Source organism: Sphaerodactylus townsendi, linkage group LG02 (genome assembly GCF_021028975.2).
Source record: "Sphaerodactylus townsendi isolate TG3544 linkage group LG02, MPM_Stown_v2.3, whole genome shotgun sequence".
In the NCBI taxonomy this organism is placed as follows: Eukaryota; Metazoa; Chordata; class Lepidosauria; order Squamata; family Sphaerodactylidae; genus Sphaerodactylus; species Sphaerodactylus townsendi.
The window spans coordinates 85,782,965-85,807,648 of NC_059426.1; the positions used below are offsets into that span (position 1 = coordinate 85,782,965).

Consider the following 24,684-nt stretch of genomic DNA (forward strand, 5'->3'; position numbering starts at 1 on the left):
AAAGATAATGAAGCAGCTAAAATGATGAAGCAAGGTCACATTGACGACTGATGTGTATTCTTCCTAAAAAAAGAGAGAAGACGTGCTAACTGGACATCTGTGTAATCATTAGGGTTGCCAGCCTCCAGGTGGTAGCTGGAGAGCTCCTGCTATTACAATTGATCTCCAGGGGGCAGATATCAGTTCACCTGGAGAAAATGGCTGTGAACTGTAAAGGATTATATCCTATTAAAGTCCCTCTCCTCTCCAAACCCTACCCTTCTCAGCTCAGCCCTAAAATCTCCAGGTAGTTCCCAATCTGGAACTGCTCTATTACCGGTAATTAGAAATATTTTTGTCACTACTGCAGGCACAGTTAAGACTGAACTGATAGCACAGCACGCATGAAAAAAATCAGACAATCAGTCATATCTAAATTTGCAATATGTCATCTATACTAATATTTGCACCAGAACCCATTATCTGTTCCCTGTAATGGTGGCTGAGGGTCTGTTTCTCTTGAAAGCTGAGGCAAGAAATCAGAATCCACAAGGGACTCTTATGGTGTTTCTAATTATTAATACTTATACCCTTTTTCCGGAATAATAAAAAAGATTTCCCCAGCAGAGGTCAGGATCTTTGTCTTGATTTTACAGATCCTTTTACCATCTGTCCTGCATGTTGTGGACTTCATTAGAGTCTTCTGTAAGGCTGGAGTCTACAGAATTTTTGCTCATCTTCTCAGCTTTGTATTAACTCCGGCTTTTCAGGAGAGGACAACCAGAGATGGGATAATAAAATATGGATAATCACAACAACAGAAACCACAAAATTAAGAAACAAAATGTCCACGCTGCAATACAATTCGTAAGATTTTTGTGAGTTAAAAGTCCTTCCCACCACCATTCCCCACCCTAAGAGTTACAATTGGCAGTCTGTTCTTAAGAAATCAGGAAAGTGGTATTACACTGGGAAAAAAAGGAAAGGCTATTCATATCTGTGTGGGAACCTAATCAGGCTCTTGTTTCCAGTGACGATGGCTCCCCAGTTGCACCAGGTCCACAACAAGAATGCTCCTTTTGTGTGCCAATAATGAGGAAGTGATAAAATTTCCTTTAAGAGACATACGTGTTTACATCATGAGATGTGTTGTTTGACAAAAAGCTTTGTTCTCTGCATATTTTTCTTGCAGAGTTTTAACTTGAGTTGTTTTGCTGGAAAGCTTTGATTAGCTAGAATCAGTTTGCCAGGATAAAATAGACACTTGTTTCTTGAATCCTTTTTGTGAGCTGTTAGTTATTTAAAAATGTGTAAGAAATGACAGATAGAAGTACTGAATAGAAACTGTGACCAATAACAGATGTTAAAATCTAAGGACATAGCTTTATCACAGTAGTATACTGAGGCATAAATATTGCATTATTCAGTTAAAAATGTATCTTTTCAATAAACTGATGCTCTTGTTTTACATTTAAAATACTTAGCAACCATTTTTATTCTTTAACTTTTGCAGATTTGTCAGCCAAATCATAAATAATTTTGATACTATTAAAGGTGGAGCACAACATTTTGATACTATTAAAGGAGGGCACAAAAGTTTCAGGTTCGTTTGTGTGTGTTTTTGTATTTTTAGTGTTTTTTCAATTTTCAGCCAGCAGGGGGCGCAGCTTTCAGACTAGCAGCACCAAAATTTCAGGGATTTTTCAGGAGACCTTCCTGATGATACCACCCAAGTTAGGGGACGTTTGGTTGAGGGGGTCCAAAGATACGTACCCCCAAAGGGGGTGCCCCATCCCCCATTGTTTCCAATGGAAACTAATAGGAGATGGGGGCTACACTTTTGAGGGTCCATAACTTTGGACCCCCTGAACCAAACTTCACCAAACTTGGGTGGTATCATCAGGAGAGTCTCCTAAAGATGCCCTGAAATTCTGGTGCTGCTATCTTAACAATTGCACCCTTAACAGCAGGTACCCCCCAAATTCTCCCAAATTCTCCTTTTAAATCCACCCACTTTGGCATGGACTTAAAGGGAGAATGTAAGGTCCCCAGTTTAAACATTGAAAGTGATGCTGTTTCAGAGTGGGGGAGAATGCACCCCAAAACAGCATCACTTTCAATGTTGTTTTAACTGGGGACCCCAGATTCTCCCTTTAAGGTGGAATTAAAAGAAGAGTCTGGGCTCCCTACTTTAAACACCGTTGAAAGTGATGCTGTTTGTGGGTGGATTCCACTGGAGGTGTTTTGTGAGAGATGATGCTGACATTTGTTTGGTAAATGTTTTGCTGGGGGTGATTTCTGAGAGATTTATATGCTTAATACCCACTTGAACTGGCATGGAGCTATTTCTCAGGCTAACAACCTACCCCATAGGATTGGTATGAGGACAAAATTAGGAAAGAGAGTTGGTGGGGAGAGAGACATGTATGTTTTGCTGGGGTGGCAGTTGTTTTGTGAGCTGGTGCAAAAAATCATTGTTCAGTTGTGATGGAGGAGGGTGGTCGCCCATTGGGGGGGCACCAAACTCAGGGTTTGTCCCCAGGCTCCAGTTTGCCTAGATACACCTCTGCTCTTGAGCTAGGAGATCAGGCCTAGACACATGATGTTCAATACCCCTCTGTAGAGAGTTGCCAATGACCAATACTTCCCATTTTCTTCTGCTGCCATTTATTCATACCTCCATGCCCTCCTCACTCTGTCTTGCCTGTCTCTGTGGTTCTTCCTCTGTCAGTGTTTCCATCTTTGTTTTCACCACAAACGCCTGGAATCCATTTCTGAATTCCAATGGCACTGAGTGCTGTCTCGCTTGATGTCTTTGGATTCACGCTTTAGCTTCCAGAGGTTCATTAGGAAAGTCAACAACTATGTTGACCCTTTGACAGATTTCCCCACTCCTGAGCAGAGCCTCATGGTTTCTGTTAATGAAGTCATCCCCTTCCTTGATCTGATGTGAGGTGGTGATCCTTTCCTCCAAGCTCTGAACCTTGTCTTCTAAGAGCCCTATCAGTTTACACTTTGGACCAGTGAAGTCCATACAACACTGTTACTTTTAAAAATTGTGTCAAATTATTCTCCTTGTAGTTGGACATGAGGAGAGGTAGGTTGTTGTTACTGATGCAGTCCATAGGGAAAAGCCATTGATTTTCATAAAAGAAAAATAAAATCAGAATTCTAATTTAAAATAGAATTGACAGATGAGTTCTTTAATCAAGGTTAAAAATTCCTTTTTTCAGAAATGGCATGCAGACCATGGCCAGATTTATAATACCACAGGATGTAGATAATGGGGATTCCCTGGTTTAAACCCCCCCATTACATGTCTGAAGCTCCGCCCCCATTTGTGGTTTTTTGTATTTTTAAGTGTTTTTTGTTTTTGACCTGCAGGGGGCGCAGGTTTTAGGCTAGCAGCACCAACATTTGAGGGATTTTTTGAGAGACTCTCCTGATAAAACCACCCTGCATTGGTGAGGTTTGGTTGAGGGGATCCAAAGTTATGGACCTTCAAAGGTGTAGCCCCCATCTCCTATTAGCTCCCATTGGAAACAATGGGGGGTGGGGCAACCCCTTTGGGGGTCCATATCTTTGAACCCCCTCAACCAAACTTTACCTAACTTTGGTGGTATAATCAGGAAGGTCTCCTGAAAAAATTAGGTGCTGCTAGCTCAGGGGTCTGCAACCTGCGAGTTTACAGATGTTCGTGGACTACAATTCCCATCAGCCCCTGCCACCTGCCACCATGGCCCCTGACATCAGGTACCCCCCCCCAAATTTCCCCAGATTCTCTTTTTAAATCCACCCCCTTCGGCATGGATTTAAAGGGAGAATGTGAGGTCCCCAGCTTAAACATTGAAAGTGATGCTGTTTCAGGGTGGGGGAGAATCCACCCCAAAACAGCATCACTTTCAGTGTTGTTTTAACTGGGGACCCCAGATTATCCCTTCAAGGTGGATTTAAAAGAAGAATCTGGGCTCCCTAGTTTAAACACCATTGAAAATGATGCTGTTTGGGGGTAGATTCCAGCATCACCACGGTCGCCCATGGGGGTCCCCTCGCAAAACTCAGATTTTGCACTAGGCTCCATTTTCACTAGCTCCCAGATGGGAGGGTAGAAGGGTCTGCTGGCTGGGAGCCCAGCTGGTGGGGGGCCGATGCGGGGTGGGGGGCAGGAGAGTCTGCCATCCCTGGCCTCAGAGAGCTGCTTTTATAAGCACTGAGGCTGGGGGCAGGGCTTGGGGAGGCATGGCCATGCCCCCAGAGCAGGTGGGGGCATGCCCCTCAAACCCACCCCATAAAAAATCTATACCTACGTCCCTGCGATACCATGATAAACTTTGGCTTTCCCCAGGGGATCGTGGAAGGATATAGCTCTCCATAATGTCAGGGTTTTGGTGGTTTTCTTTTTTCAGTTGCTACAAACCAAGGAACTGTTCCTGAGAAGCAGTTGCTGCTCCACTGTGTGGATGCAGAATTGGTTTTGTGAATGAGCTTGTAAAAACTTTAATATGTTTAGAAAATACTAATTGCTATAATTTGCATTTTTAAAACTTTAAAATTAATTTTCTCCTATACTTTCTGTTATTAGTTATTTTTCTGCATAGCACTCATTCATTGGCATTTGGGTTATGTTAAATTCAGCATGCTTATAAAGATCTACATATTAAACCTCTGAGATTAATTGAATGCGGCATGTGTTAACAAGGATGGGGGACTGGCCCCTAACTTTAGCATTCTTTAAAAGGAATATTAACTTTTAAAATTTATTAACATAATATTTATGTTTAACCAAAAAAATAATACTGAGACATTTTAAAAGGTTGTGGTTTTGTTGCAATATGGTTTGCAATATAGGAACACTGGTATTTATTATATTCACATTTCTAACAGGTAACATCTGTGCAAATGAGCTGTTAAATTAAATAAAACATGCATTTTAAAAAACCCTAAAATCTTTTACTTAGGATTTTTTCATGATTGCAAATTCATTTCAGATAGTAAATGTATAGCTTTATTCAGCTATGAACTTCCACAAATCTGTGTAATGCTTAAATACGTTCACACAGTTGTGCATGCAATTTATACTGTTCCTCCTCAAAGGAACCAGATGCTCTGTTATGGAAGATATTTTTCGACCAAGAGCATCTGGTTCCTTGGCAGACTCGCAAGCAGTAGCATAGCAGCTTTGGAGTTGCCTCTGGGTTTATCACATGGTTAGGCTGCTGATGAGTTGCTTGGCTTGCCTTTAAGTTAACTAAGTTTTTGTGGTCTTTGCTTTTAATTTTTTATTATTTTTCTGCGAGTTTAGCAATACAGGGACTAGCATGGTGTAGTAATACATTGATGGAATGGGCTCTGTCCCATGAAAGCTTATGCCAAAATAGGTTGAGATCCACAGTTCAGGTTGTGGTGGTTTACTACACCCCACTGAAAGTTTTAGTGGGTGTTTGAATAATTGTCTCAAATATTTCACAAACTCAATCTGAAACTTTCCTCAGTTTCAATTGACTACTTAGGGTGGCACTGTAAGCCCCCTTCACCTTTCAGAATTTTCTTCTTGTTATTTGGAATCCTGGCTATAGTCTTTATGGTGCCAGAGTGCTCTAACGTTTTTGACAAAGCAGAAGAACACAGCTACCCTTCTGGAACTGTGTCCTGAAACTGCTGCAGAAAGTAACAATAACAGCGATTGTCATGGGATGCAAACATGGAAGTCAGTCAAATATGGGTTTGACTATCATAATGAATCACTGAGAGTGAAATATAATTTAGTGCTACATATTGTTTTTATAAGTTACAATCCTTATACCAGGGAACTTAGACTACTCTGTAGAAATCTTTCATCTCCTATCAACTTGCCCAATTCACTCCCAATCATACTTTACTTGTATTCATTTTCATCAGCCCCAAGCCTCTCTCACGTTTTATACTATTTCCATGGAAACTCCTCCTATCACCCCAGAGGGAGAATGCAAGTTCTATGTTCAGAAGCAGTATACCTCTAATTATCAGGATGCTTAAAGGGGAATCCTGCTATTCTTATGCCTTGCTTGCAAACTTCTCAGAGGCATTTTACTTGCCACTATCAATGTTCACAGCTGAGAGTATAAATGACTAAACTTGATATTAAGTTTGCTATGCAAAATTACTTCCTGGGATTTCCATTCAGTCAGTTTAAGGTGTACACTAGGTGGCTGGTACTAGTGTGTGCAGTGTTTATTTAATTCTGTAAATTTACATCCCACCCATCACTAAAGTCTCTGGGCGGTTACCATGTACTGACCCTTAGTACAGATTGTTGGAATTGTACTGTTGCATATCCAGGCAACATCAAACCAGTTTATAACAGACACCAAGTACTGAGATGCTCAGCACTCGTGAACCACCTTTTAGGGTTTCACTGGATTTTACCAGGATACTAATAGATATGTCCTGTAATTCAGCTATCTTTGCTTATAGATCCACAAAATGACAAGTGCAAAAGTATTTTCTTAATTTATCCAGTCACACTTGGATTAAATCATTGATGTTACACCAGGAAGAGACCCTTGCTTTCCTGGTGTAAGGTACTGTACACCACTACTAATGGTTTTCATATTTCTGTCAATCTGCCAAGGTGGGATTGTTTCAAAGGGTGTACTTTGAGATGAACTGTTTTAAACTGTATGCACAGTAGGTATACGCATTTGGTAAAATCAAACCAGGAAAAAATGACGTTTAAAACTATTGTTGTCAATCTGATCCTGAAAAAGAGGGGGGAAATCAACTTTTGGGGAGATCATTTTAAGGTCACCAACTCTAGCAGTAAAATCCTGTTCTTTTTTTTAAAAAAAACCTGCTTCAGCACATTTGTGCTATACTTCACAGCACTTTAAAGTTTAACTCCCCCTCCCCTTACCTTCATTATATTCTATGCAGAATTATTCTGGGCCCCTGGAGGAACTGTTTTTTTAAGGTAGAGGTACCAAATTTGCAGCATAACTGCTGGTGACTCCCCTTACAAGAACTCCCATGTTTGGTCAAGATTGGATCAGGAAACCCCCAAAATGAGGAAAAATGGGGAAAAGATTCTCCACAGAGTATAGTGGAGGCAAGGATGGGGACGGGATTAATCTTTAAGCACTTTGGAGTTCAGCTCAAATGTGCCCAGGTGACTTTTCATCTTTTAAAAAAGGTACTAGGCTACAGCAGTAGAAGTAACTTTTTAAAATACATTTTAAAGAAGAAAGTAGAAACCCCTTTTAAAAGAAAAAGAGACCTCTTTTGCCATTTGTGCAGTGCTTGAAAGTTTATATCCCCACTCTCTTCTGCTCTATTATACTCCATGGGAAAACTTTCTACGGCTCTGACAATGGGGTTGTGTTTTAAAATGGACCAAATTCTCAGTGTAGCTATTTAGAGCCAACATGGTATAGTAGTAAAAGCATTTGACTCAAATCTGGAGAACCGGGTTGATTCCTTGCATCTCCACATTAGCGATGGACTCTGATTTGGAGAACCAGGTTTGATTTCCCATTCTTCCATATGAAGTCTGCTGGATGACCTTGGGCTAGTCACAAATTTCTCACAACTCTCTTAGACCAACCTACCTCACAAGGTGTTTGTTTGTTTGTTTATTAAGCTTTTAGATCACCCTTCCCCAAAGGGCTCAGGGCGGCAAAAATAATAATGAGCAATAAAACCACAATTTAAACTACAATATAAAACAATATGTTAAAACAAACCAATCCAGATGGCGACAGTTCCCCCCCCACCCCGTGCCCACAGGAAGCCTAAATGTTACAGGATCTACTAATCAACCCAGCCATCCAAAAGCCTGGCAGAACAAGTCCGTTTTGCAGGCCCTGCAGAAACTTTGTAAGTCCCGCAGGGCCCTGGTCTCTTTTGGGAGCCTGTTACACCACATAGGGCCCAGGGCTGTAAAAGCCCTGACCCTCGTCGAGGCCAGCCGGATATCTTTCGGGCCAGGGGCCTCCAGAAGGTTCTCCTCTGAGGAGCAGAGGGACCTGATAGGCCAATACGGAGAGATGCAGTCCCTCAGGTATGTAGATCCAAGGCCACAAATAGCTTTGAAGGTCAGAACCAACACTTTGAACATGACCCGGAACTTGATGTGCAGCCAGAGAAGTTGGTACAGGACCAGTGTGATCCGGTCCTGACTACATGCACCTGAAAGGAGGGGAAGAGAAGTCAATTATAATTGTGAGGGGGAAGGGATGGCAATTATAAACTGCTTTGAGACTCCTTATAGTAGAGAAAAGCAGGGTGTAAAAACAAACTCTTCTCCTGGTGACTCTCCTTACAACAGCCTCAGGTTTGGTAAAAGTTTGGTCAGGCGAGCCCATTTTATGGGCTCCAATTGTTCATCCTTTGGAAACAGTGGAGGATGGATGGGGTGCCCTCTTTGAGGTCCCATAAAAATTGGAACCCTCACCCCATCTTTAACAAACATGGAGGGGGGAATTCCCTAAGAAGGGAGACCAGAAGCTGTGCCCCAGAAAAATTCCCATAGGCTAAAATAGAACTGATTTGTTCCAGATTTCTGTGGGGGAAAACACTGGTATGGGGGTTTGGAAATATTCAGGAATTCTGAACATTTGGGATCCAAGATACCCTAATTTTCCCTAATTTTTGCACTCCACTGATGCACAGCACATTTGGTTTTGGTTTTGAATTTCAAATGGTGCCATGTTCTATCATTGTGCCTTCCATCTCAGTTTTGTTATATATCACTAAATTGTTATGTTGAAAAACTGCTTCACTTAAAAAATAGAAATGATGGGAAAATTAAAAAGTCTGATTACAAAATGCTGAAAACAGTTCAGATAGTGGACTTGTGCACAGGAGCATGCTTTGTATCTGTCATTTCTGTAATCTATCTAATAGTGACATGTGATCCCTATCAGTGGATACTTGAATCTGTAGACTGGAATCACACCAATACTAAACAGATTCTTCTGCATTCCTGGGATATTCTCTAAGTTTGCAAAAAAACAATTCTGAAATGTAAAAAACAAGAAAAGAAAAAAGTTTAAAAAACAAGGTTTTAACCCCCCCCCCTTTTAAAAAAAGGTTGTCTGTATTTGTTAATTCTAAAAGGAAATATTTTGTCATTAAGTTGTTTTGAATGGTTTTATTTCATGATTGATTTATTTTCATAATTCTGCTCCATTATTACTCTAATTGGTTTTAATACCCCTCTTTTTTTCAGTACCCTCCTAGGTCACCCACAAATGCCAAATTTCAGAAAGATAGAATAAAGGGGTTCCTCTTTTGAAACAATGAAAAGCATCCATGTTTACCATTAAACATGGAACTGTGGAAAATTGATAGGGAAGATTGCAGACAGTAACACAGACAGTACTGCAGCTACATTTTGCCTTCTTGCTTCCTTAGGCCAACAGTATTGTCTTATTAGGGGTTCCCAGCTTCTTATTTTTTTTTATTTTCTGCCCATTCTTCAGACTGCTTTTTTACAGATCTGTCCTCCTTCTCCTTTAATCCTGGAATTTTGAATTATTAGTTTTGTTTTATCACAAACATCAGCACTGAGTTAATATTTTAGTATTCCACCAAACACTATCCACATGCCTATTTTTACCCCTTTTCCATTTATCCTAGATCCTTATTGTTAACTTCAATTTTTTTCTTTGTACTTCTTGTGATAGTTTTGGGACACACACTTAAACTTTGGGTTTGCAAAGGCTCTCTATTTTCCTGTCCACACAGCTGATGTAACCTTGACTTCTGTATCTGTAAGAATATGGAAAACATGTATGTTTTAGTTCTTGTTTTGCTCTCATAACTTTACTGGCATAGCTATTAAACTACTGTTTTATAAGCTAGTGTCAAAATGAGATAATAACATTTAGAGTTATTTTAAATGTATTATTGGGCAGAAAAGAATGGTTGTGATGGCTGGGTTTCTAATATATCTTAAATGTGTAATTTTGGCCAAGGTTAATAATTTTTGTAGTCAGTCAAAAGAACTAACTTAATATTTCTATGGAAAATGTGTATACAAAAGCATCCACTGGTCAGTGTTCGCAGCAAACAATATTTTTATTCATTTCCCATAATAGTTTGTTTTCTGGGCTTGCCTCTAAAAGTTTCACTGGTTTCACCAACAGCATACAGTTATTAAAATACCAATTAAAGTCATATTTTGGAAATTTGGTTTAATAATTTTTGGCCAGTATTTTAGTTGAACATAGTGTTCAGTATGGTCAAATTTCTCAGCAACCACAGAATCAATGGCATATCAAGCACACTGTAGAATATTGATGTGAGAACCATCTTCAGTCACCAGCATAATATTTTTGGATACTGTGAGAAACAGTTTGAGCAATGGTGCAGTGTTTGAACCACCCCTGCATTTGCCTGATGTTGGTTATAGAGAAACCAGGTAAGACAGAATGGGCCCTTCCTCTGAGTGTTACACTGCACTATTCTGGCCTTGTACTTTCCAAGTTTCTAAGTTCAGGTTATAATTACGCTTTCTGTCCTTGAAAATGGTGCATCCAAAAAGCATAACTTCTGGTACAAAATGAATGAGCCAGTTGCCTTAACAAATTTTCCTATTCCAAGAGCCTGGATTACACCACACTGCTTTTTTTCTGAAACTATTTGATGCATGTCTCTGGACTGCAGAATGCCATATTTCTCTAGGATTTCCAATTTCTGAATGCTGAAAATTCTGCTATGGGCCACCTCTCTGAGTAGTGCCCAGGAAATCAGGAGAAGGATGCTGTGGGGCATCTTTGTTCCTATACACTCTCAGTATTAACCACCTTAGCTACATCCACACCATGGCAGTTCTCTGTTGTGGCTTCATTGCCACTGTGAATGCAGATGCATTTGCAGTGACAACAGAGCATCCATACACAGGTTTCCTCTGCACTTGTCATGGTCACCTCTTCATGGCCACTGTTGGCCTTCACATAGCATTATAACTCAATGATGATATGGCAGCAAAAATAGTAGTTTGAGAACCAAGGATTAGCCAACCTTCTATGTGAATACTTCAGGATAAATGGAAGAGTGCAAAACTTCTATAAGCATAATATTCCACAGTCAGGGATGCAGCAAAATGCTTTATTTCCCAAAAGCTGACAAGCAAGATTCTCAGTACTTATCATATATGCTCAGATCTCCCAGTTCAGGTCATGCCTTGCTTCTTGGTCATAAGCAGGAGCCAATCATTTGGCAAGCTATTCAGTGAGTCCAAAAGAGTTTGGACATATCTGTTGGTTTGATATCTGTTTGACACTAAAATTAGATAGTTTTCTAACTACTCGTAAACTATATTACTGCTTTTTAATATAAACATTAAAATATTTCATATTTTAACTAGCAATGAAAATGCATATTCTAGGTAGCATTCAGATTTTCTTAGAAAATAACTTGGGAAATTTTGTGCAGAGCAATATCTGTCTTTTAGGACTGTGAATTTTATTTTAAAGCCATTATTATGTCATTTTATTATATTTATTGTATTTATTTCCATTTCCATTATTTCAATTGCATCATCCCTTCCATGAACTTACTCAGTAGTCTTACATTGTCATCCTAAACTGTGTTACACCCTTCTGAGTGCATCAAAGACAATGGATCCCCTGCAAGGATAACACACACACACAAGCCTTTATTGGCATACAACAATGAAAATGCCAAATGTCTTCAGCTTTCATCCCCTATAGTTACAAATTCCTTTATACAATGGGCAGATATTTGATGCAACAGAGATATCAGAAAAACCATACAGTAAAGTATAACCCTGATGATAAATTATGGCCCTTGTGGACACTGAATGCATGTGTGGAGACAGAGAGCTGATACTAACGATCTCTGACTTAAGAGCATAGTGGCCCATTATGCATGAAACACTTACATTGGGACTCTTTTCTGTGCAGTGAGCTTGCAGAGGGCTCTCCTTGCATTTCTCTGTCTACACATGAGGAGGCACTTACTCCTTTCCCTGGAGTTTTGCTGAAGAAAGCCAGGCCTGGTTCTTTTAACTCCACCTATCAAGTGCAGAGGTGTAGCTAGGTAGACTGGAGCCCGGGGACAAAACTTGAGTTTGGCGCCCCCCCCCGTGTGGGTGGCCATTTCCCCCCCCCAACCAGGTCATTTCTAAATCACCATAGAACATGCCCCAACACAGCAATAGTCTATACCACTCAGCAAAAATCAAACATTTAGACAATTTTTTCAAAATGCTTTCAAAATGTTTTGCATTACTGCCAGGAAAATGTTTATGGTGTTATATCCAGCACCCCCAATTGCCCCCAAGCATTGGAAACACAGCACAGTGCCAGGAGGGAGGGAGAGAGAGGACAGGGACAAAATTCAAGTCATGTTTTTCACAGTAGTTGCACACATTGAATTTTAATACTGACAAAGGCACTAACTGGCATGAACTCACAGTCCTTTGAAAATAACTTAACTTAGAAAACATATTAGAACAACATTAGAAGAACAACATTAGAAACGTAGAAGAAAACATTAGAATAATTCAGTCTTTGGAAAATAACTTCTCATTCAGAATAAAATACACAGATTTTTTGAAGATAAGTTTGAGGTAGTCTTCCATGGTGTGGATTTGTTAAAGTCACAAACGTGTATTAGCTTTGTATTGTGGAAACTTTGCTAGAATTAATAAACATTTCAATAGAAACACCAAGTGTTCAAATTTGAAGGATTCTGTGTATTGTCGAAGGCTTTCATGGCTGGAATCACTGGGATGCTGTGTTGTTTCCGGGCTGTATGGCCGTGTTCTAGCAGCATTCTCTCCTGACGTGTCGCATCTGTGGTTGGCATCTTCAGAAGAACTGATAGTAGGCTGGCATCTTCAGTGGCTGGCATCTTCAGAGGATCTGATAGTAGGAAAGGAAAGCAAGTGGAGTGATTAAAGATTCTTTCACAGCATATTTGTATTTACTGCACAATAGAGATACAACACTCTAGAACCTTTCTGCAATGGTCCTCTCCACACTCTCAGCAAATTGAGATCGCAGGAATCTGCCTTTCCATTCATCCCTATCAAAAAAATGAAAGTGTAAATGTCAGCTCACCAAATGAGATTTTGAGAGAACTCCACAGCACATTCGCTCCATGCACAGTGATGAAGGACCTTACCTTGCTAAACCAGGGCAACCTTTCAGCCTTTTGCCGATGCAAATGTGCTTCATGAGGTCCTCAAAGTTTGAGTTCCTCTCGGGGCCCTTCTTCTTCCTCTCCACACTCAGCAAATTGAGATCGCAGAATCTGCCTTTCCATTCATCCTGTCAAAAATGAAAGTGTAAATGTCAGCTCACCAAATGAGATTTGAGAGAACTCCACAGCAATATCTGCTCCAAGGCACAGATGAAGGACCTTACCTTGCTAAACCAGGGGCACCCTTCTAGCCTTTGCCGATGCAAATGTGTCGATGAGGTCCTCAAAGTTTGTCTTCTCAGTCTCTTCTCTCTCCACACTCAGCAAATTGAGATCGCAGAATCTGCCTTTCCATTCATCCTGTCAAAAATAAAAGTGTAAATGTCAGCTCACCAAATGAGATTTGAGATAGCTATACAGATGTCGCCTCTCCAAGGCACAGATGAAGGACCTTACCTTGCTAAACCAGGGCACCTTTCTAGCCTTTGCCGATGCAAATGTGTCGATGAGGTCCTCAAAGTTTGTCTTCTCAGTCTCTTCTCTCTCCACACTCAGCAAATTGAGATCGCAGAATCTGCCTTTCCATTCATCCTGTCAAAAATAAAAGTGTAAATGTCAGCTCACCAAATGAGATTTGAGAGAACTCCTTACAGCAATATTCACCCAAGGCACAGATGAAGGACCTACCTTGCTAAACCAGGGGCACCTTTCTAGCCTTTGCCGATGCAAATGTGTCGCATGAGGTCCTCAAAGTTTGTCTTCAGTCTCTTTCTCTTCCACACTCAGCAGAGCAAGATCACAAAGTCTTTGTTGCCCCTCATAGAGCCTTGTGGGTATGACAGCATCAGTTTTAACTTTTGCTGAATGATCAGCCTCACAGCTGGCCATGGAAACTGCAAATGGTTAGGAAGCATCTGGATAGCAATGAGACAGAAGAAGAGGGACTCATCTCCAAACTGAACAATTGTCCCCTACAGGCTGTTCAGGACTAGATATCTGCCGCCGCTCATCCCGCTCTTCTGACAGTAGCATTCTGCAGTCCAAAATATCTTCATAGAGCTTCTGCCCATCCACATCAGTGCTGTAGAAATTGCCAAAATTCACACACTGCTCCTTTAGGCCTGTCACATCAGTGCCATAACACAGTTTCTTGATGTCAAGGAGGAATCCAAAGTTGTACCGTAATGCTGTGCAAAACGAGTGAACCTTTCGTCTATCTCTGGTGTAGACGCATCAAGTGTCAGTTTCATCATTCTTTCCATTTCCTCCTTTGCTGTTAACCCCGCGTCTCTTGCTTTCTCACCGGGCATTACTTTCACGCATCTCTTACGACATACAAATTCAACACCCAATTTCTCGCAGAGACCACGCCCTTCATCAATTGACTCGCTCACCAAAATGTCTCTGTTAGCAGCAAAATGATCTCTGAGAGATTTTAGATCTTGGGCAGCATGGTGAAAGTTCATTTTGGGATCCTGTAGCCTCCTTTGAACAAGGTCAATGCGACCTAGTACCTTGTTCCAAAATCCTAAAAAAGTCAGAAAGTCATAACTCAACAGGCATCTGACCAGTCCCTTTGCTTCACGCATTGTGGTGTCACTCCCTTCTTGATCATCTTCCATGTCCTGGAGAAGCTTGATTATATCCTCAATATACATTCGCGATAGTAAGTTTCACCAGCTTGGCTCGGTCAGATCCCATCTGGTTTCAGACTGATACTTGAGAGTCACAGGCACAGTCTCTTTGAGTTTTGCCCAGCGCTGGTCTGAATTTGCAAAAAAAGCATATAGAGCATCTAAGTCAGCAAAAAATACTCTCATCCTTGATTCTTGAGAAGACGCATGAACACCCACCAAGTTCAGTGAGTGATTGTCACAATTTACAAACAAAGCCAGGGGATTCTTTTCAGATATTCTTTGATGCACACCACTTCTGAGTCCAGCCATTACAGCAGCATTGTCGTAGCACTGTGACCGACAATCCTTCAGATCCAGTTTGTCCTTCTCCAGCTGTCTCAAGATTTCCCCGGTTATGCTCTCTGCATCTTTCTTGTGGATCCAGATATTCCAAGAAAGGAATCTCTCTAACATGCGGATCTTTTCGTTGCTCAGCATCAATTTCCACATATCTAATGACTTCTGACATCTGATCACGGTGTGCCAGATCTGGAGTTGAGTCGAACATGATGGCATAGTACTTGGCAGAATGAATCTTTTGCAGTATATTCTGACGAACTGCAGAAGCCATGAGGTGGATGAATTCATTTTGAATTGCCGGTGAAAGATAAGATACTGAGCCTGGATGACTTTGGACGTTTGCAAGGTGCTCTTTCATAACAGGGTCAAAGTGAGCCAGCAGTTTCACTAACTCCAGGAAATTTCCTGCATTGGTTTCAGCATCCTCTTGAACTGACTCCCTGTGGCCTCGATAAGGCAAGTTCTGCACTGCAAGGTATTTTACACAGTGTAGGAGTCTGGTCAAAATATCACGCCACTTCTGCCTCTCCCTCTCAAACTGTGTCTGTAGGCCAGTGTCAATCATGCCTCTGCTCAAAGTCAAATGTCTCTCCATTAGTTTCCACTGGGTAAAGCACTGCCGATGGTTGCTGCTGGATTCATGAATAGTAAGCTTGTGAAACTTTTTCCATTTGTCAAATCCAGATTCACTCTCCAATGCGGACTGAACTTCTGATCTTGAAAACAGAAGGCAACAGAAGCAGAATGCTGCCCCTTTGGAGGGTGAATACATGAGCCATGTACGGGGGACCTTCTTACCCTGACCATCACCTGCCGATGTCCGCTGGAACCACCTTCTGGTTATTCGACGATTTTGGGGCCCTGAGGGTTTGAAAGGCCCCTTGCTATTTTGAAAATACCTGAATCCCTTCTGTATCATCAACATTCTCAGTGCATCAGAAATGACTGGTCTTTGGGTTTCCTTATTGAACGGCAGAAGCCCCACATCATGTTTTCGGATGACTTCTGGAATGGAGGATGTTGAGGAGTGTTCGACTGCCAGCTCCCCATGTTCAGGTCTGTGAACAGGTTCTGTCTCTCCAGGTAACATCTGTTCCTCTGCCTCCATCTCCCCAGGTTCAGGTCTGTGAACAGGTTCTGTCTCTCCAGGTAACATCTGTTCCTCTGCCTCCATCTCCCCAGGTTCAGGTCTGTGAACAGGTTCTGTCTCCCCAGGTAAAATATCTTCCTCTTCCTCCATCTTGACACCTCCTGATGAAACCATTTTCATGTCTTCCTGTGCTGCTGAGAATGCTGCACTAGATTCAAATTCTGCCACTGAGGAACTTGTTGAAGGACCTGATAATTCTTCAGACTGCATTGGAGTTGATGCTTGGGGCGTCTTAAAGTAGGTTATGAAGCCTGGGCTTAACTTCTTTGCCTCTTCCTCTTCCATCTTTCGTCTCTTCTGACCCTCTGCTCCACTCGCCTTTTTCTTTTGCTTTTCGTTTGTTCCATCAAGGTGACTACTATGCACCAATTGCTTTCTACTGTAATAAAGAAATGTTTTTACATCTTCCAAACCAATCTTACAATGCAGGAGAACACTAATCCTAGCAATTAGACACACAACATTAAATATGGAGCCTCTTTTATTTCGTTGCAATGCAGCCTTCCAGTGTATATGTGGGGATGGGGGGGGGGATGGATAAACAGTCCCTTTTAGTAAGTGAATAACATGTTGGCAGACAACTAAATCTTTTTGAAGGTCTCACCATGCCAGTGTGCTTTCAATTCTTAATCTGGAAAAGCTTCAAGGCCACAGTGAGATAAAGCAGTCGTCCCTAGGCAGAAGGGAAAGTAGCTGCCACATTCCTCCAAGCCAGGCAGTGCAAGTAAGCATGTAAATCTCTCTAATCACCACCCCAGCAAACATTTTGCTAAAACTTAATGTCAGCTAAGCATTACCTCTTCACAAAACATTCCTCCCAGCCCCAGCATAACATACAGCATGGCTCTCTCTCCCCAATCAAATCGTCTTTCTCCTAATTTTGTCCTCACACCGCAACCCCTATGAGGTAGGTTGTTAGCCTGAGAACAGCTCCCAGCCAGTGCAAGTGGGTAGCTGGGCATGCAATCTTCTTCAAAAAATCACCCCCCAGACAAAGTTTCCTAATTCCAGCTGGCGGTCAAGGATTTCTGAGTGGTGCTCTCACCACCCCCTTCCTTGCCAGCCAGGCTCTGCAGAATACAGTGGTCCATGTGGCTTAGATTGGAGTAGAACTCCTGTATGTAGCAGTGGTGGCGAACTCCCATGGCATGGGTGCCAGAGGTGGCACTCTGCAGCCACTCCTCTGTGGGCAGCCCACAGACGCTCTGGCTACAGAGAGACACACACACACACACATACAGCATTTATTGGTAACTGATTAATCTTGAGATTTACTCATTCCTGTGACTTGCATCCCAGAGAGTCACCCAGACATTATTTCCCAAGTGGCATTCCTGGCCTTCCTCTGGTGCAGTATCACTAGAGTGCTTTTTTAAAACATTGGCTGTTAAGCATAAGCATCAAAGCACCATCCTGATTACAGCTCCCAGCTGGGTTCAAGGTTGCATAACAGGACTTATTAGAGGCTAGGTAGGGTCACTGCCTCCATTGGTCATCTGGGCTTCTGGATAGGAGGAGAAGACTTACCAAGGAAAGACTTCAGGTGCTGCTATGCAGAGGGTGCCAGCAATAGCTAACCACCCCAAAGTTCTGCTTCTTGCTCTGGAATGCCTCCATGCAAAGATTGTCATGAGAGCCAGTTGCAACTCCAATGGAAATGTTCTCCTCTTTAATTTGTGTATTCCAAAAGTGTGCACTTGAAGTTCTTTGGCTCCCTCCTAAAAATCTCTCTTTGCCATGATCCTCTGAATTCCTTCAGCTTTCATTAGCCTCCCCCCCCCCCAATAGATCTCATGTATTCCCTTTGCAGAGTTATAAAGCTGTGTTCAGAAACTCAGAAATCATGCTGGTAGAATCTTTGGGTAGTAGCACACCTTCTCTTGACCTCCCTAAAGTCCTCATTGTCAGAGGCTTGGGGATGGAAGAGAAGCAGTGGTGGGACTTCTAATTTTTAACCAGCTGATTCTTTCCCACCAAATCAGTTTTCAGCCTCCCTTGAAAGGAGTTGCCCAAGCCAGCAACCCTCACCTGGGGGCTGCTGGGGCTTCTCCCTCCCTAGCAAGGAGGGCTCGGGGAAGAGGTTGGCTGGGGAAGAGGTGAAGAGGGCACCACAGTTCCATCCACGCAATTTTAAGCACTTCACTATTTGAATTTTTTAAACAGGATATGTTGGGGATCAGTAATAAAGACACCCATGCTATCTCCTGTGCCTGTCTGAGCCCTCCCAGCAGGGTGTCCTCTCTACAAAGTGCCCCCCTAGGAAGACCTTCTAGTTTGCGGCCAGGTGGGAACCTTGCCAGCCTGTGTCCCGGCCAGGGATTCCCCGGGCTACTAACCCCTCCTGCCAGGACTTTGGTCCTTCCCTTGTCCCAGCCCCTCATCATAGAGCATGCCGAGCTGGCATCCCCACCAATTCTGAAGTTTTCCCTTTGGGGTTCTGCATCATTACCTGCACCCGCTTCTAACCACTACTGCTCCACAAGTGCCTGGCACCAGCCACAGAAGCCAGGAATCGAAACTGCCTGTTGGGCCGGGAGGAGCCGATGGGCCCAAGGAGGAAAACTAAACAAACCTTCCTGGTGAGAACCAACAGGCGCTAGGACTGGAGTCCCTCCATTCCCGCCATTTAAAGCTTCTAACAAAGGGAGGCTGACCAGGCCGCTCTGGCGCCTCCCATGGGCCATTTGCATGCACCCCGCACTAAGCCTCTTCTAAGGCCAGTTGTTATGCCAGGGGGAGGGGGAGCAATGGGCCCGCGAGGGAAAACTAAACAAACCTTCCTGGTGGAGAAGCAACAAGCCCTTGCAAGGACTGGAGTCCCTCCCATTCCCGCACTTGGGCGCTCTCTACAGGGAGGGAGCTGACCAGGCTGTTCGCGCCTCCCCATGAGCCGCCTGCTTGCCACCTACTCTCCCAGCCAGATTTCGGGCGAAGGCTGCACCGACGTCTAGCTGAGCGTGTCACCGCTGCCTTCTGCTCAGAACAGGGAGGCCGGGTGGAAGCAACAAGCCCCGGGTAAGGACTGGAAGTCCCTCCCATTCCCCGGGCCTATTTGGGCTCTAAATACAGGGAGGGAGCTGACCAGGCTGTCTGCTCTGCAAATGAGCTGCCTGTTTGCCACCTACTCTCCCAGCCAGAGTTTTTCCTTCGGCGAAGGCCAGCCAAGCACTTCCATTCCAGCTGAGCTACCGCCTTTGTTCTCTGCTCAGAACAGGAGGCCGTGTGAAGCAACAAGCCCTGCAAGGACTGGAGTCCCCCTCCCATTCCCGCCTATTTGGGCGCCTCTAAATACAGGGAGGGAGCTGACCAGGCTGCTCCGCGCCCCATGAGCGCCTGCTTTGCCACCTACTTCTGTGCCAGAGCGCACCACCGACGCTCCAGCTGAGCGCGGCCGCCCGCTTCGCTCTCTGCTCAGAACAGGAGGCCATGTGAAGCGTCGCGATCCTCCTCCCCGCTGAAGTGCATGAGGTCTGTTCTACTTCCTCCGCCCCAGCGCCAGCAGCAACCCTCTTCCTCCTTCAGCCTCTTCTAAGGCCTTCCTTAGTGAGTCGTTATGCCAGGGGAGGGGAGCAATGGGCCCGCAGGGAAAACTAAACAAACCTCCCTCGAGGAGAAGCACAAGCCCCTGCAAGGACTGGAGTCCACCTCCATGCCCACCTATTCAGGCGCTTTCTAAACACAGGAAAGGGAGCTGAAAGCGCCGCGACCGACGGCCCAGATGGGCGCAAGCCGCTTCCGGTACCTCCCCAGTTCTCTGCTCAGAACGGGAGGCTGTAAAGCGACCGATCCCTCCCCCGCGAAGTGCATCGAGGTCAATGGCTACTCCAGCACTCCAGCCAGCAGCAACCCCTCTTTCTCCCTCACCCTTCCTGCCCCTTCTAAGGCCAGCTGTTATGCCAGGGGAGGGGAGCACGGGCCCACGGATGAAAACAAACTCCGCTTCCTGTGGCTGCACTCAGCAGGACACAGGCTAGCCCGCACTGGTACTCAGGGCGCAAAAGCCCGAGCCCGCTTTTGCCACGCTGCCTGTGCTGCCTGCTGCCGCCGCTGCTTGCTTCCTCCCCGGCTCTCTTCTCACCTCTCCTTCCCTTATGCGCTGCTACAGTCACTTCAGCAGGGAGGAGGTTTGTGCAACCTCCGACCTCACACAAGCGCTGAGAGAAGGAGAAGGAGGCAAGGCACTCAGCTTGTCAAAGGGAGGCGGAGTCAGCCTCTTCGACTCTGGTGGCTTGTCTGAATGGTGGGACTGGCCCAGAGAGGCTACCGTCCAGGGTGGGCGTGGCTAAGGCAGGCTGCTGACTGCTAGCAACTTGCCGGCGCCTTTTGCTTGGCTTCACATGATCTGGTGCAGTCTGGGGAGGCGGGGGAGGGGCCCGCCGCCCGACATTTTGGCGCCCCCCACGTGACCGCCATTGTTGCGCCCAGGGACAAGGGGTACCCCTCGTCCCTATGGAGAAACGCCACTGATCAAGTGATTCTTAAGGGCACAGATTTCATTATACCCAGTAGTCAAGACTAGTGGTTTAGCCCTTTAAGCTGCAGTATTGTCAATATTACTGTTTCAAAAATAATTCTCCCCACACAAATTGGGGGGAAGCAATTCCCTGGACTACAGGCTACTAAAGAAGAGGACCATCCCAGAGCAGATATTCTTTCCCCCTCCCCTCCCCTCCACACAACACTGCCTGGTTCTGATGTAGGTGAGAGCTGCATATGACCATGATTAGCATGCTATTCTTTCATTTGAACATTGAGTTACTTTCTGTGCCATGGCGAAGGTGCACTAAGATCCTAGGCCCTGGCTACAAAACAGAAATTACTCTGTGTATTGCAGAGAGCTGGGAAATCAGAGTTCAAGTAGAGAAACAAAAATAGCAATATTTGTTTAAATATTCCGTTTCAGCAGATTTTTAGGCATGTGACTCATTTCTCTGTGGGCTGCATGGCATGGCAGTAGAATGGAGCATGAACAGAATGGTCAGTCCTGATTTTTAAAATCAATATTGCTTTTCTCAGTCCAGTGGCTAACAAACAACAACATAAAAACCTTGGGGTTTTTTTTCATTAAAGACCCAGAGTCCTGACCAACCTTATGCATGCATTTGTCTAGCCACTGAGTCATTGAGCATATATAGTATTGTGTAACTTGCATTTCTTTGGAGGCTTGTTATATTAGAAAAATTGTTCCAAAGAAAGCAACAATTATGACATAAGCACATCTGGCTCTTGCAAATTATTCTTTATTAAGCGTTCATTTAATTACACATGCTGAAAGGTCTGCTTTTGATTACTGTAATTTTTTTTATTTGTCCATCTGAATGATAGTAATGTTGGAAATTACATACAAACCACCTGTTTTTTTCACTAATAAGGCAAAATTTATACAAATTTATGTGTGGGAGAGGGAATAGAATCTTCTGTGTCTTTAATGGTAGAATTGTTCCTACAGTGAATTCAAGGTGAGGTTCTAAGGTTGGTTGCTGCAAAGAAATTAAACCTTTTTTGTTTGTCCAGAAAACACTTTATATGTTTTGGGAATATATGACTCAATTTCACATCTTCTGACAGAGCTCTGTTCAGCTTCTGAAAAGCTGACAATGTTAAATATAAGCTGCACAATAATACTAAAGATTGTACTTTTGCCCCCACTTTTGTAAGTGAGGACTTACACTACTATTCATATTAACGCTAAGAAGTATTGGACATATAAATCATTCTACTTGCAGAGGAAATAAAATCTGTTGACTGCTTTACAATGAAACTATATCATCAATTATTTGTCCCAGTTTGCTTTTCGGCACAACTGATCTTGACCTTCAAAGCTCTGTATGGTTTGGGAGCCACATACCTATTCTCTTTTGAACCTGCCAGACCATTACAGTAATCCTTGGAAGTCCTACTTTGGGTATCTCCTCCTTCTGAGATTAGGCAGGTGGCAACATGGGAGAGTGTTTTCTCAGTCATGGCCACCAAAGCTCTGGTACTCTCTTCCCAGGAAAATTAATCTTTTCCCTTCTGGTGCTGTCTTTTGCCAGCAAGTGAAGACTTTTGTGTTTCATTTGGAACTCCTCAGTGTTTCTAACCAATGTTTTAATTGCTCTTTTTTGTTTGGTATGTATTTTAACTTTGTGTTTTGATTATTTTAATTATTTGTGTTTGGGGGTTGATTTTAATGATTTTAAAATGTGACATTATTATCCATGTTTTAAATTGTTAGACATCTTGGTGGCCCTTATAGGGGTAGCAAAGTGATACACAAATTTTATAGATAAAATAAGAAAAGAAAATGTTAGCAGAAGATGACTAATGAAAATTACTGTATTTTGGTGTGATATCTATTTGCAAACTTTTTAATATATATTTGATAGGGTTGTAAGAGATGGTCTTCCAGTATCTTCTTCAAGTCGTTGTGGTCACCCTAAGCTATGAGTCATGTCTCTTTAACTGCACAGTCTCTTGAATTCCACCTGCTAGCGACAAAAAGGGCCTCACCACCAGGTTCCTGCAGTATTTCTTCTGCCTCTTAGGAAAAACTTCTCGCTAATAAATGTATCTTGTTTTTGCAGCAACTATATGCAGCTCAGTTGGCCAGCATGCAGGTTTCACCTGGAGCCAAGATGCCCTCTACCCCTCAGCCACCAAACACAACAGGGGCACTTTCACCTACTGGAATGAAAAACGAAAAGAGAGGGACCAGTCCTATAACTCAAATTAAGGTACTTCTTTTGGATTACCTTCCACAATATTTATTCTATTCTAACATTCATTTACATATTCAGGTGAGAAGCAGCAAGGTTTGTCACCTGGGATGATGCAAGGCCTTTGTTTTCTTTGCTTCACTGAGTAGCTAATTCTAGTATCTAATTCTAGATACTCAAACAATTGTTTATGTTGTCAGAATTGAGATAGTCTCTGTCTACCTTGTTGAGCAAATTCAGCATCTGTCTACCTTGCTGAGCAAATCCATCAAGCTATTTTACAAACCCCTGAATTTATTTACAGCAGTGTGAACTGCAGCCACTGGACAATAACTTTGTGTTTTTGATGAGCCACTTACTGGGAGTGGCTAGTCAACAGCCCCTGATCTTTCCAGCCTACTGTAATATCAAATTTCCTCCTAGAACATCTAAATATATCAGGAGTGGGTTTGCCAAAGCAAATTATTATCAGATAATAATGGTAGTATAAACTAGCTTTTCACCTTCTATCAATTACCATCATTAAAATGGACTTTTTACTGGTTCCAATTATTCAGTATTACATTGTTGATTGCAAGTGAACATGCATTAAAAGCTGAAATGCAAAGCCTATGTGGATTTGCAAGATTTATTACCAAGTAAGGATGGCATAAAAAATCTCTGTGACTGACAAGTTGTGAGAGCCCGGAGTACAGCTGCTCTGTGAGCTCCTATGTTTAGCATAACCTGGGCAGAATATCCAGGGCATGTGATTGTAACACTATCATGATTGCATAAATCTCACTAATATTGCATGGTAACCAATGCCAAAATATTTTAGGAATCAGCCTTAAATGTGTGAGATGGCAAGGAGACCACACCCCTTCTATTTATTTAACACATTGATCATTAAATCAATAGAAGCCTCAGATAAAAAGGAAGGTGTCTGGAGGGGAAAAAAGATTGTTGCTACCAATTGATTGGGAGAAAAAAAATATGCCGTGAGTGCAGATTGATTGGACCCTTGTTGATGTCACAGTATTGCTGGTATTTGGCTTGCTCCTATTTGGTTTTGATGTATTGTCAAAAGCTTGTGCATGCTTAATTGTCACTTGCTTAGAATGAGGAGAGTTCAGGGTGGGAATGGGCAGCAGCATACAACAATCAAATCTTCTCCTTTCTAATGTTGTGTAGGAAGCTGGAATATGTTTATTTAGATCCTACCATTTTGAAGAGTTATCTAGTATACTAGTATATATTTTGAATAAAGTACAATATCATCAGTTTAATCTGTATTTATCTTGAAGCATATAACATATATGCTTCATATATATGCATCTATATATAACATATGGAGAGTGCCTTACCCGTGACAATAAGTCTTCAACAAGAAATGGAATATCCTTTTTTTAGTAACATGTTTATCAAAAATAGAAAAGAACTGGTCAGCCTTTCGGTGCTATCAAATCTAACTGTGCATAGTGCTGACAAGTAGTATCCTGTTTCAGAGTGCAAGGTTTCTTTTAATTCTTAATTTCTATGATTCTGTGTCACAACCACTGTTTTTCGATAATGTGCTATATGTTATATGCCTGGTGACCCCCACCACTACCCTCCTTCAACTATGTAGACTAGGGGAATATGAACAAGACCCCCTTCATGTAGGGACCATGGGATCCAACGGGATGAAATGGCACAGTTAAATCTCCAAAGCAACAACTGTGTGAATGTACCCAAGAAATTCTTGAAAAGG

General features: G+C 42.8%; 1 protein-coding gene across 13 annotated transcripts in view; it reads left to right on the forward strand.

Annotated features, from left to right (window-relative positions):
- SOX6 (SRY-box transcription factor 6) overlaps nucleotides 1-24,684 on the forward strand; it is a 583,835-nt gene that overhangs the window by 485,589 nt on the left and 73,562 nt on the right. For all 13 annotated transcript variants that reach the window (XM_048485157.1, XM_048485158.1, XM_048485155.1 and 10 more), the window contains one exon: nucleotides 22,821-22,970. In XM_048485157.1, the coding sequence (XP_048341114.1) occupies nucleotides 22,821-22,970 (150 nt within the window). The remainder of the gene's footprint in view (nucleotides 1-22,820; nucleotides 22,971-24,684) is intronic.